The 14,085-nt window shown below is 39.8% G+C and overlaps 1 protein-coding gene across 2 annotated transcripts in view; it reads left to right on the forward strand.

Moving 5' to 3' along the window:
• tjap1 (tight junction associated protein 1 (peripheral)) overlaps nucleotides 1–14,085 on the forward strand; it is a 136,598-nt gene that overhangs the window by 74,883 nt on the left and 47,630 nt on the right. For both annotated transcript variants that reach the window (XM_089117305.1, XM_089117306.1), the window contains 2 exons: nucleotides 8,070–8,265; nucleotides 11,061–11,089. In XM_089117305.1, the coding sequence (XP_088973431.1) occupies nucleotides 8,110–8,265; nucleotides 11,061–11,089 (185 nt within the window). In that variant the 5' untranslated portion in view covers nucleotides 8,070–8,109. The remainder of the gene's footprint in view (nucleotides 1–8,069; nucleotides 8,266–11,060; nucleotides 11,090–14,085) is intronic.

A 14,085-nucleotide genomic window follows, 5' to 3' on the forward strand; every position in this document is an offset into this window, starting at 1 on the left:
AAAAGGTGAAATAACAGTACCTTTACCCTCCACAGTAGTTGATTGGGAGTATTATAATAACATTATTAATAATCAGTACTCATCAAGGCATGGTGACAGACAGATGTGCGAGCTGACAAACAATTAAAATAAAAAATACACACTTAGTCATTGTGCTTTGGAGTTTATTCAAAATTATAAATGAATGTGCTACTTGAATACATTAACTGGCACATTTGGTATTCTGTCAACTCAGGCTTTGATCCTGAGTTTAGGTGTAACATCAGTAGAGAACAGCCAATCACATGCTGATAAAAGTTTATAGAATATTAAGAATTTAAACTAATGTACACAGGAAGATTCGTCGTCTTTTGGGAGGTGATGGAAACTACAGTCGTTGGCAGGATCACTCTGATTTCGTTTTCAGCTTATGTTCAAAACAATCACGTTTAAGCCACTGAACTAGTTTAGTCCGGTTATACATACAACCGCGAACAGCACATGTTGTCCCTGAGCTCCGTAACGACATCTCTCACAAAGATTTGCGTCTTTAAATAGTAAAATAATTCTCCGAAAAACAGCTAGCCTCTTCGCTAACTAACACACAAAATACCATTGGAATGCTACTTCCACCGCCTCACCGGAAGTTTCACACACTTTATTTTTTACAGGAGCGCCCCTCGGAAACTTGTGGATATGAAAATGTCGTTACATCATCAGAAAACAGTGGTCAACGTTTAATTTTACATTGCTACCAAAATAATAAAAATACATCAATAAATAAATGATTGATATTCACTATAGTGCCCAGTTCTAGTAGTAATGTTACTTCTATTTTTTTTATAAATGTATATCAAAATTCACAATTGGAGCCCATCTGACTTGGAGACCTGATTTATCTGTGGTGCAGAGTACGGTTTAATTAAAGCAGCTTAATTAAGTGTACAATCTGTCTGAACAATGTCAGATTCCTCTGAAATGAAGCTCCGCAGCATCTGTGTGGGCATGTGATGGTGTGAAGGTCAGTATGTGCTGTAATTCCGTCCCTTCTGTTCACATAAAGCTGTAACCCTCAGCCACAGTCTTTAGTTCTGGCATGACAAATAGAAGGCTCTGAGGCTTGAGGCTTTTTAAGGTGTGTGCAATGTTTAAAACGGTTTGAAAGCAGCTTTAATTAGCTTCTGAAAGAGTAGAAATCACCCTTAGACAGCAACAGACACCTTCTAGTGCCCACAATCAAATGGTGTGAGAAGTTCCACACACACCTGAGACCAGAGCATGTTAGAACAGAGACTGTTGGGTCAAATGAGGCTCTTCGTCAGGCATACTGTAGTTTGGTCACCGGTTATCCATTGAACAGCAGTTCTGTACCTGTTAGTATCACAGGTGATGGAATCTTTGAAAATGTGTGTATACCTGTTGCCAATTGGTTAAAACCATTTGGTTTTAAATCTCAAGAAGCAATTGAGGAGTGCTGTCCTGACTCGCCCTTTTTTCCCCTCAGAAATTTCCCACTAGGTCTTTGAGGCTTTGTTTGTTTCAGCCCTTGCGTGACTAGCAACAAAAGCTTTAGGCCTTTTGCTCTAAACGTTTGTAAAATTTAGAAGGTACAAGAAAGATTAAAGAAGCCTTTAATCTGGATTTTGCTGTTTTAAAAAGGACAAGTTGCCAGAATCTCCCAAAACACAGTTGTATTATTTTGTCTTGGCGATATGGCCAAAAACCTTATCACAATATTTTTTTTCATATCATATGACATTCAACATATTTGCTAGACCTTGATAATGAATGTAAGCATGTAAACACCACAAACGGTAGTAAATACCTTGTAATGTAGGTCCCCGTGAGATCCATTTTATTGTCTGTTTCCAATTAGTTTTTAACAATTATCGCCCAGCCCTGTTGATTGTTGATTAGTCTGTGAAAAAAAAGTAGTTTTAAATAGCAGAATTTTAAGATAGGGAAGTTGGTAGGTAGACAAGATAGACAGCTGGATTAATTTAACTTGGATTTCTTTTATACTTGGTGTTTTGAACTTAAAGTCCCTCTATAGTCAATAATTGTATCCCTTAGAACTCATCTTTGATGACCAAAATTACATATTTAAAAGTTTTCTCTAGTGAAAAAAAATTCTTCATACCTTAAAATAGTCTCTGCACCCTTGCTTCATTTAGTACACGCGGTCTATGAATATATGCTAATATATATGCCCCGCCTCCACTCACTCAAGCACGCTCCAAAATCCACTCGGCCAACTCACTGAGGTAAACGCTGCTCAATGGTGTCGCACTCGACAACGTCGGACACATAACGGTAATTAATATAGATTTGCAAGATGTAAACAAAACTGGTCCAGAAGCACTTCCTGTTTCAGTTTTTCCAACACTACATAAAAGCTGGGATGAAATACAACCAACAGAACATATAAAACAGAATCAAAAAGTTAAACAAACATCTTGAAGATTTTTTCTTTACATGTGCAATAAGGAAAACAGCTACAAACTGAAACAGGAAGTGTTTCTGGACCAGTGTTTACATCTTGAAAAATGGTCTATATGATTAGCTTTTTGCTTGAGCAAACCGTATATATAAAATAATGTGTTGCTAATGTTACACAAACGATGTTCTCATTCGCCATCTCAGTCTGCCTTTTAACAATCATCAGAAACACTTTGAACAACTCAGAACGTCCATGGAAAAAGGCATATTTTATCATAACATCATGATAATACACCATACACCCGCTATATTTTTAAATATACATGATTTTTTCATATCAACAGAAAAATATACCGGTATAACCTGGCATCTCTCGAAACTCCCCTGCCAGTTCGCTGTTAATGATATTTTAAAGCCCGTCGGCACATTGACCTGATTGGTCAAGTCAAGTCAAATATAAAACGCTTTTCACAATACAGATTGTATCAAAGCTGCTTCACAGTATCAATCAAGACAACTTAACAGTGTTTGTTTATTCATGGAAAAAAAAAAAAATCCAGTTTGGTAGAGCTGATCAATGATGGGACATTTAATTTGAATATCCCCAACTGAGCAAGCCATGATTTTTTTGTTTGAATATCAATAAGATTTTTTCTTGATCCCACAGTAGATTTCGTTTTTTATTTCAGAAATGTGCAACAAAACATTAACAAAGTTCCCTAACATTAGTTATTTGTAGTTATTTATGAGTTTCAACTAAAATAATATGATAATGCATTTTAAAAAGAAACTTGTTTCTTTTATTGTCACAACAAAGTCTATGATGAGCCATAATTTAGCAATGGTTTCGCAATATTTTCAATATAACAGACCAAGGAGAGATGATACTAGGGTCTCATTGCTATTACTGTCACGCACTATTAAAGAAATGCTTCAGTCACATTGTCAAAAGTTAAAAGGACAGTCAGTCATCTACACTGTAACAACGTAACGTAACTATTACTAGCTAATTCCGCTTCACTCTCTGCTTATTTAACAGCAGCAAAACTGGACATGATAGTCACAAATTTTGTCATGCTTATTTGAGTTAAGAGAACTGATGGGGGTGATCTTTTAATTGTTATTCAAGCAATGTATGTATCGTGACCAACTCAAGGAGTGTTGCCAACAGGAACGGTGTAGAGTGCCCTCTGGTGGACAAACTATAACTTGAAACACTTATGACATGGTTCAAGCGTGTTTCGTCCGTTTTTATTTTATTTTTGAAATTCATTTATCGGCCATTATAACTACCGATACCGATAGTTTGGAAAATGCCTAATATCAGCCGATAATATCGGCCTGCCGATATATCGGTCTGGCTCTAAAACCTACTGTCTTTGGTTCACTGCAGTTTTAAAGAGAAAATACTCAGCAATGAGACTCAGACTTATGAGTTTGCACATGGTTTGTCTTAAAGCATATTAAAAACACCACATAGACATTGATTTTCACCACAGGGGGACTTTAAGACCAAATGTTGGACAGACTGAGTGATAAGATATCTGTTCAGATAAGAGGATAAGATCTTGTTGTGTGAACTTTATCAGTTCAGATGGGATTGCTGATTAAAGTCAACTGTCTTTTGAGTTGGAGTTTACAAACACATTTAGTTCTACTTGCTGTGTTTGGTTGTGTAGGCCCGTTGTATTTTTGCATTGTGGGTAGAGGATGACGCCAAGAGGGGAAAATAAGCCTGCCAATAAGTGGCACATTTTGGCAGTGACCCCCTCACGTGCGCGTGTGCGTATATATGTATGTCCCAGCCTGTGCCCCGCAGCACATTAGCAGCATGCGCAGGGAACACCATCGATTTCTTAGTGGCACCACACTGTGACACACCAGCCAATTCTCCCTTCATTTTTCCCATTTTACCAGTCAGGAACTTTAAAAATAGGCACAGCAATAAAGAAGGCTTTCTTCCTGCAGGCAGGGGAAGGTGTGACCCAGGAAGAAGTGGAGAGAATCTGAGCGCTAACCATGGCCTGCTATTATGGTTTATGCATTCGTGTTGCTTTCTGACTACAGGGAGTGATCTAAAACTTTACTTTCGTTGATTGGCTCAAACTTACTCGCCCACAAAGTTGTTTTGTGTATACTGCCTCAAGCAACCACATGTCAAGATTATATCGAATGGTCAAATATGTGATAATTGGACCTACAGGGTAAGGGTTTTGTGTTGCTTTTCCACTACACAGTACCAGCTCGACTCGACTCGCCTTTGTTTGGGATTTCCACTGTGTAAAAGTTGTACCTGTACTTTTTTTTTGTATCACCTCCGGCGAGGTTCTGAGCAAGCTGAGGCGAGCTAAGGCGATCCTAAAATGTGATGTGAAAACAATGCCGACTGCTGATTGGTCAGAGAGAATCGTCACTATTCACTGCGTCATCATCGCATCCGCCCGGCGCAGTATCCAGCTCCAGCATAACCCCGCCATTTTTAAATAGTTTGGCCAGAGATAGTTACTAAACTATTTTTATGGCAACTCTGAAGAATACGCTGTGGTCTTACGAGGAGGTGCAGAGTTTCCTTTGTTGGGTTGTCGAAGAGAGGATCCAGCGAGAGCTTGATGGGGCAACGAGGAACGAAATGCGTCGCTATGACGACCGGGTACTATTTGTGGCGGTACTGTCTACAATGGAAAACGGAGCGAAACGTGAGTCAAGTCGAGCTGGTACTGGTATTGGAAAAGCGCCACTAGTTTCTGCAAGTGCTTAAAGGGATAGTTCTCTTCGAAATTAATTTTTGATATGTTTTAGCTTACCTCAAGGGCATCCAAGATATAGGTGTCTTTGTTTCCGCATTATTTTCAATTTTGCCATTTTTCAGTCAAACCGTTGTTGTCAGTCATCAGTCATTCACTGGAGGCTAAGGGGGTCCACCAAAGAGCATGCACAGAGAAGTCCAAATTAAACATGATTTAATGACTCGTAAATGTAAGAACACATTGATGGCACAAGACACGAAACGAGCGGTTTTTGTGAGAAAACGAACGGTATTTATATCGTTTTTGCCTCGTGTAATCACAGTGACGTCCAAGTGATCTGAATCAGTTGTGCAATGTCCAACTGAACCGAACTGAATCAGTTCAATGTTACGCCGGAAGTGATCGCTTGCGTGTGACGTCACTCAATATTTACACGGAGATTTCGGAAGTTTTACCTTCTACTAAACATATTTAGATATACCGAAATCGTCTTCCATTGCGGTTTCCCGTATATCTAAATATGTTTAGTGAAAGGGAAATCTTCCGAAATCTCTGTATAAACAAAGAGTGACGTCGGCGCGCAAGCGATCACTTCCGGCGCATGCGCAGACCGAAGCGCCCGTGCCGTCAGATCATTTTGTCATGGCTATGATTACAAGAGGTAAAAACGATATAAATACTGTTAGTTTTCTCACACAAACCGCTCGTTTCGTGTCTTATGCCCTCAATGTGTACTTACATTCACGAGTCATTAAATCATGTTTAATTTTGACTTCTCTGTGCATGCTCTTTGGTGGACCCCCTTAGCCTCCAGTGTATGACTGATAGACAACAACGGTTTGACTGAAAAATGTCAAAATTGAAAATACTGTGGAAACAAAGACACCTACATCTTGGATGCGCTTGAGGTAAGCTAAAACATATCAAAAATTAATTTCAAAGTGAACTATCCCTTTAACTCCCGCATCGTGACCGGGATCTGATGAGTTTTGTCGAGTTAATGTCAATAGCGTGCGCTGTCTGCAGACACGCATTCATATTGATATTTTGCCGCTATGTGAAAAAATCCAGCAAAATGCGTCAGCGCGTTTGTCGACCCCAGAGGATTAACTTTAGCCTTACCATAAATTGTGATTAAAATATACATGATCACTCACTTTAAGACGCCGCTGCAGTGGTGCAGTCAATGCTGGAAGAGCAGTGTTTGGCACTGTGTCACTTTTCAGCACGAGCTGTGTGGTGCATGTCCATTACCATCCTGATCACTGTACTAAACACAGATAAATCTATGCTAACTTAAAGCCATCCTAACTGTACTATGCTTCTAAATAACTAGGCTACACAAAATAATCTAAATAACTCTATAAATGCTATGCTAAATAGATGCTACAATATTCTATCCTAATCGTTTTCAAAACTCGTAATTCCCACTCTTGACTCGCTGTGGTTTTGATGAAACAAGATGATTTTTAAACTGCCGAGGGCGTGGCAGCTGTAGCTCGTACCAATGGCGTGGTTAGCTGAAACCTGCGTATGTCATGAAGAAAAGCAAACATTCAATAGGAAAATTTGATTGCAGTAGCCACCATTTAACCTGAAGAGGGCAGCACTAAGACGGTTTTACACCATATATTGTAGAAATAAAACACTTTATACCCAAATGTCAAAAAAAGTTACTCGAATCAATGATAAACATTTAAAAAGCCCCATTATTACAGATCATTAACTAGAAAAAGTTGGTTTAGGGTTTTGCAGCAGACGTTTTTGGCAGCTCTGTGCATTAGCAGGATGACACTGGGTTCATCTTACAATGCTATTGCTGGATAACTTCATCACTGTTTGAACGGGATTAGGTTTCTAAACACCATTTACCAATATTAACATAGGATGACAGGATAGAGATCTCTGTAGTAGTGGCTGAACTGAGCAGTTTGTGATCTGCACCTTTGTCAATTTCATATTCTTTTTATGTCAGAAGGAGCTTTTATCAAGTATCATTAATAAAAGCTGTTAAACATAAACTGTTGTTTCACACAGACAGTTGGCAATACGTTTTAAATCCATAGTAAAGATTTGCTAGACAGTGTAATAAGAAATTTTGAGTAAAAGTATGAGTAAACATTTTATGGAAATGAGACATTTCTAGCAACCTGGGAACAACCAAAAAACAGTTGGTAATTACTTCAATATCTTGTGTTAAAAAAATCGGGTGGGATCCCAATTGCAAAGTTCGTCTATGTTTTACAAATTTGCCTAACTCCCTTTGGGAAAACTAGTATTGTCTGAACTGAATCAGAGAGAGTATTTTGAATTGAAGCTGATTTTGAATGACCGTGGGTCAGCCCGACGTGCCTCTGTAAGTGATTGGATCCCAACCGCACACCCACTTTTCCAATTCTATACATAGCTTCGTGTGATCGATAAGAGTCATGCTGGCATTGGTTTAACAGTTTGTCTATTGGAAACACACTCCAACATGTAATCAATCACCTGCTTTAGAACAAGTCCACTTTCCCCCCTCGTGCCTCTATATTTGTGTCTATAAAGCTCTGTATCCAGTATCTCTTTTTGTCTTTCTTCTCCCATTCTCATCTTCCCTCAATTTACTACTACACAGATTATGATAAACACCTCGTTTCACAGTAGACTGATGTTTGAGGCTTTTTTGCTCCTCGATTTCTCTGTATCAACTCCTGCTGTCTGTTACATCCATAGCTGTTTTTATTGGTTGTGGGGCTTTAACTGCCCAATGGTGCTGATCAAAGCCTATTGATTCAAACTGCTTTTTTGACGTTGCCGCTTAGAGAGGAAGAGGCAGGGTGGCACATTGCAGAGAGAGGTTTTTGCACAGGACAGGGTTGAAGGCTACTGCTACTTTGGATTCTCACACTTCTCTCTCGGCAGGACTAACGGACAGTGTATGGAAACACACTGATCTACCAGAATGACGAGTGCTGCTCCCGCCCGGAAACCGTACCGAAAGGCACCTCCGCAGCACCGCGAGACTCGCCACACTGTTCCAGTATTTCGAGAAGATGTCAGTGGGAGTGCCTTGCCATCCGGCAGCCCTGCGTCGTCAGCCCAGCCTGACCCCTGCCAGGTAACTTTCTCCCGAAATCATGCACCTATTTTGCAGCGTACACAATTTACAGGCCCTTACCCACAATGCCCTGAAAAACCCGTATGGTCGCAAGCATCTGACAGCGAGCTGGATGTCTCGAGTCTGTCTAGTTTGGAGCTTAGTGTCCTCCCTCCACCACGAATCTTCAGCCACTGTTCTCTCGGCATGAGACTACCTCCCAAGCATCTTCGGCAACAAAGAATGAACCGCTTTATCAGTCGTAGTGATGACCTGCTGGCACTCTCTGCTGACGACGATCTCTCCTCTTCGGAAGAGTCCCGGCATTGCATTCGAGGCAGTTCCCCGTCACACTCCAGCAGGAGTGCCGAGCGCTCTTTGGTCTTCAGTGAGAAAGCGGAGATATTCGCACCCAGGGAAAAACAGCGTTCACCGCATGTAGCATTTGTGATGGATGCCCATCCACCCAAGGGCATCCTCAAGCACTCTCATCAGTTGGGGGTGTGCTCTTCCGATAGTCTGCGCAAGTCTAAGTCGGTGGAGGTGCTAGGCCGGAGGCAAAGTCGTGGACGTAGCCAGAAACCCAAAAGCATGTCCTTGGACAGGGAAAAGGGCGCGCGAGTCTCTCCCACTGGACGTGCCACTTCCACATCGTCTACATCTCCCAGCTCTATGCCACCGGATTGGAAGATGCAGCTTCTTGAGGAAAAGGTCAAATTTTCCCAATTTCTGGATGAAATCACCTACCGGGTGATGACCCCTGCCAATCTAAAGTTACTGCGTGGGAACCTTCCCGATTCAACACTGTCTTTAAAAGAGAGCCAAACGAAACACCTTCCCGATTCAACAATGTCTTTAAAAGAGAACCAAACCAAACGCCACGTTACTCCCCAACAGTACGAATTCAAGGATCATCATGACACAAAGCAAGAGCGGTGCAGACCGTGGCATGAATGGTCTTCCCGGCATAGCAGAACCGGCAAGAAATCAAGTCAGGCAAGACCCAAGACATGGCACATGGCAGAGGACGGTCCAGAAAGAGTGTCGGGAAAGCAACATGCAGATCCCCATCGGGAAGGGGCCCGTCCGAAAGCCGAAGGCCCAATTTACAGTCGAGTGGGGGGCAGCAATGATTCAGAAGGGGATGACAGGGCTCCACGGGGGGTTCAACACCAGACGCAACTCCACCAGTTGCCCAATGTAGAGAGCAAAGCCCTGCAAAAGGACAATATGGATAAATCAAGGATGCCAAAGGGTGAGATTCCCACCATTATTGTGGAGAGCGAGAAAACACCTTTATCACAAGTGACTGCCTTTTCTATATTATCACAGATCAAGGTACGTTATTGTCAACATTTCTTTGACTTTATCCCCACCTAATATACAATATATAGACAAGTTAGGTTCAATAGGTGCATTGAAGAACCTATAAATGAGTAGCTCAGATATTGTTTTGTTTTCTACAATAGAAAGCCATATAGGTTTGGAATGACTTTCAAAAAATGTTGGCTGATCTTTTCCTTTATTGTACCAATGCAATGGCTAGTATTCTCATCTCACTGTTTTGGTGTTTCCTAAGGATATTTTGTCTAAATATAAGCGTTTACTAAAACCTCCATCATCAATTGTCACTTCTGTGACGGTGTTTCATGAACTTTTGTTCTGTGCAGTTTTATTTGTCAGAGATTTTTATCCATCAACAACAAAAACCATAATTAGTCTTTAAACAAACAGTGTTCACAACCTTTCTCTACTTTAGACAAATGGCCATTTTCTGCTCTGTGGGATATGGTGGACATTTAGCCGGCAGAAAAACACAGGATGTCAGAGCAGTTTCATTGCTTCACTTGGCATGTGCATATTGACCTGTTTGGCTGAAGGCACAGAGTATGATGTCAAATTCTTCCCCTGCGTCACTTGCTTTTATTAAAATTATGAGATGAATTATCCAACACATACACTTTCACCTGTAATATTTTATTTATACATGCCACATGTGTAGGTCTCGTTTTAATTCATCTACTGTATGTTTACTTTATTGAATTTGGGGGACGCAAAAGTCTATCCATCAAAACTGTTTTCTATGTGTGCAATAACATGGAACTGATTTATCACTAATTAAATGTGGAAAAAAACATTGTTTAGGAAGCTTTTACATTTAAAAAATTAGGGATGCACGATATATCGGCCACGTTATCGGTATCGGCCGATAAATGATCATTTTTAATGTTTTCGTTATCGGCCCAACAAGAACATTTAGCCGATATGTAAAAGCCGATAACTAATGTATTATTTCCTTCAGCTGAGGCACTTTAGATGTGCACTGTTCAAATGCTTGAAATATGATTGAAATCACTTTAAAAAATGAAAATCAAGTTAAAGTGCAAAATGTGCAGCGCAAGTCTGTCATATCGGCTACACAATATTAAAATAAGAACATCATAATTGTGTTTGTATCTTGACTTTATAATCAGGCTCTCAAAAATTGTCTAAAAATTTGGATTTAGACTTATCGGCTAATATATCGGTTATCGGCTTTCAAATATAAAGAATTATCGGTTATCGGTATCGGGCAAAATTGTCATATCGGTGCATCCCTATAAAAAAATGTATTGTTTTACAGCCACACAAGATCAGTTCACATTCAAGTTTTGAGGAAATGTTATGTTTGCCCTCTTGGTATAAAAGACAAATATACAGCAGTGTGGGTATTAAGGATATGTGAAATATTTATTGTAATATATCCTACATCTCTGATTGTTTTGTGTAAGAGGATATTCAGTTTGCACATACTAAATTAACGCTCTTTCTTACAGGAGTCCTTATCAGATGCCGACAGGATCAAGTAAGTTTATTTTTTTGTCCTCATTGTAATGTTTTAATTCTTATTCTTGAGAAATGTCGCTGAAATTGTCATTGTTATAACAGTCAGTCCGTTGATTGGCAGAGTACAATTGTGTTGTTTCAATACTCAATAATAGTTTTGTTCCATTAGCCTTGTATAATGTGTGCTATTTTTCAAGTGTTAGGTGGCATTAACCACCTAATCTGACCCTAACGCTGATAATTCATTGGCTCTTGGAGTTGAATTGCATGGTTGGACGAGCCAATCATGTGAGAAGACGCCTGTATGAGATATCTTGGCGAAACTCCAGAAGGGTTAGGTTGAATCCCTGGCTTATGGGTGTAACTGGGCGACTGTCAGAATGACAAGCTGTTGACTGTGATGCCTTGCGATAAGAGAGAGTGCCCACCTTTTAAAGACTACTACAGCTCAGGTGCTCACTGGAGTACTAGGTTGAACCCACTTTGATCAGTGACATCACGCGTTCTTGCCAGGCTTACAGGGATTCCTAGGCTTTTAGGCTCCAACAGCTAAAAGCAGGTGCACATGACTAGTGACGAGGTTCTGCTTTCAACTCCCAATACCTCTTCTCCATTTTTCCCCCATGTGCTGCATTAGCTTTCATGTTCTCTCACTGTTCTGTGTTTCCTTTGTTGCTGCTTTTCTCCCACTGGAACGCTAACGCTATAAAGGCAGCACCTTAGATCTGGGATAGCTTAAAAGTTATTCTAAATGTAAAGCTCCTCAATATTGGCACAAAGGTTGTGCTAATCATAAAACTCTAGGGATTTGCAAAGCTAATTTTTATTAAAAAAAAAAAAAAAAAGTCAACTATTTGGTTACCTAAACGAAAATTGTATTGAATAGAACAAAGCAGAATGCAAAAGTCGCTAGACGTTTTGAAGCCAAATGCCTAAGAACAATGCAATATTTGCGGTCACAGTGCACTAAAAGGGATGAATTTAAAGGCACGGTATAAGAATTTGTTAGATGAACTTACCATAGTAATAACTGTAAATTATGTATAATTACATGCAACTAACCCTCAACCAAACCCTACCCCTATAGTGTGTACATTTAGTCGCTTAATTTAGTACTCATATATAATAACACAATATATAATAACACTGTAACAATGACACCTTAAAATAAAGTGCGGTCCCACTTTATATTAAAGGATTAGTTCACTTTTGAAAAAACTTTTGCTGATAATTTACTCACCCCCATGTCATCCAAGATGTCCATGTCTTTCTTTCCTCAGTCGAAAAGAAATTTAGGTTTTTGATGAAAACATTCCAGGATTTTTCTCCATATAATGGACTTCAATGGGAACCGGATGGTTCAGGTCCGAAAGATAGTGTTAATAACAGTTTTAGATGCAGCTTCAAATGTCTTTAAACGACACCAGACGATGAATAAGGGTCTTATCATGCGAAACGATCGGTTATTTCAAAACTTATTCCAAAAATGTAACTTTTCTAAGGACAAATGCTAGCCTTTCTCCATTCTGTGAGGCGCGTTTGCAACGTCACGTAATACGTAATTACGTTCAAAAGGTCACGGGGCGACGTAGCCAGAACTACAGAGTCAGAGTGTTTACAAGTTGAACGCATAGGTTGAACGTGAAAACTAACTCAAACGCCGTTTACAAAAAAAGGAATTAAAAGGTAAAATAACGATGTCGGACGATTTTGATTCTGTACTTCCGGCTACGTCGCCTGTGACCTTTTGAACGTAATTACGTATTACGTGACGTTACAAACGCGCCTCACAGAATGGAGAAAGGCTATCTGAAAAAGATAGCTGCATCTGAAACTGTTATTAACTGTCTTTTGGACCTGAACCATCCGGTTCCCATTGAAGTCCATTATATGGAGAAAAATCCTGGAATGTTTTCATCAAAAACCTAAATTTCTTTTCGACTGAGGAAAGAAAGACATGGACATCTTGGATGACATGGGGGTGAGTAAATTATCAGCAAAAGTTTTTTCAAAAGTGAACTAATCCTTTAAGTGGCTTTAAGTGCTATATACTTACATTTGAAATGAATAATTTGATACAATGGACTTATTGTGTACATACATGTTTTTACATTTTGTACTTATATTTTAAAAATACCAGCAAGTAATTACAGCTATAATTACTTTATGTAATTACATTTTGTAATTACACAGTTGACCCTCCCCTCACACCATCTACCCTTAAACCAACCCATACCACCACACCTGTCCCTAACCCTACCCGTATCACACCTCAATAGCAGCAAACGTGTTTTACAATACAACAGGAACACAATAATACATTGTACTTATTGTTCAATGTAAGTACATAGCACGTAAAGCCACTTAATATAAAGTGCAACTGGAAATTGCAGTTTCACCATTGCGACCCATGCTAGATTACTCACATCACATGTAGTATTGGCTAACAGACCCGTTGTGTTCCCTTCCTCATCTCACTCGTGGTGGCGAGCGGAAGCATGCAGGACATGGTCTGGCAGGCGCTTGTATTGATTGGCCTAGTTGTCTGTTTAATGGGTGGAGAGAGCTGAACGCTGGATGTAGTCTGAAGATGGGTTTCTCCATCATGTGTTTTCGCCTCCCTCGGGGTGGAAATCTCCGGTAAATGTGGGCTATAGTTAAATCACAAAAAAAGCGTTGTGAGTCTATTATTTACTCTCTAGAGGTCTCAAACAATCCAACAAGACATTGCCTTTGGATGTGACCACTCTGAGACCTCAGATTTATAGTTGCAATGAGCTCTTTACTTTATACTATAACTGGGCTCCTCATCACACAAGGGTTGTGTTAGAAATTCACTGCCCAATAAATCCCAAAGTATACACACTTTACACGTATTCAAATGGCGGGTTTAGCTCCATTCGGACATTCGGATCATCTGAAAATTTAATAGTTTTGCAATGAGAAAATGAGAATGCAGCAAATACAATTATTTTTAAATTAAATCTAAGTTAACATGTGGAACCTTTAGACATT

The sequence above is a fragment of the Pimephales promelas genome, chromosome 11 (genome assembly GCF_988280905.1).
Source record: "Pimephales promelas chromosome 11, fPimPro1.hap1.1, whole genome shotgun sequence".
NCBI lineage: Eukaryota > Metazoa > Chordata > Actinopteri > Cypriniformes > Leuciscidae > Pimephales > Pimephales promelas.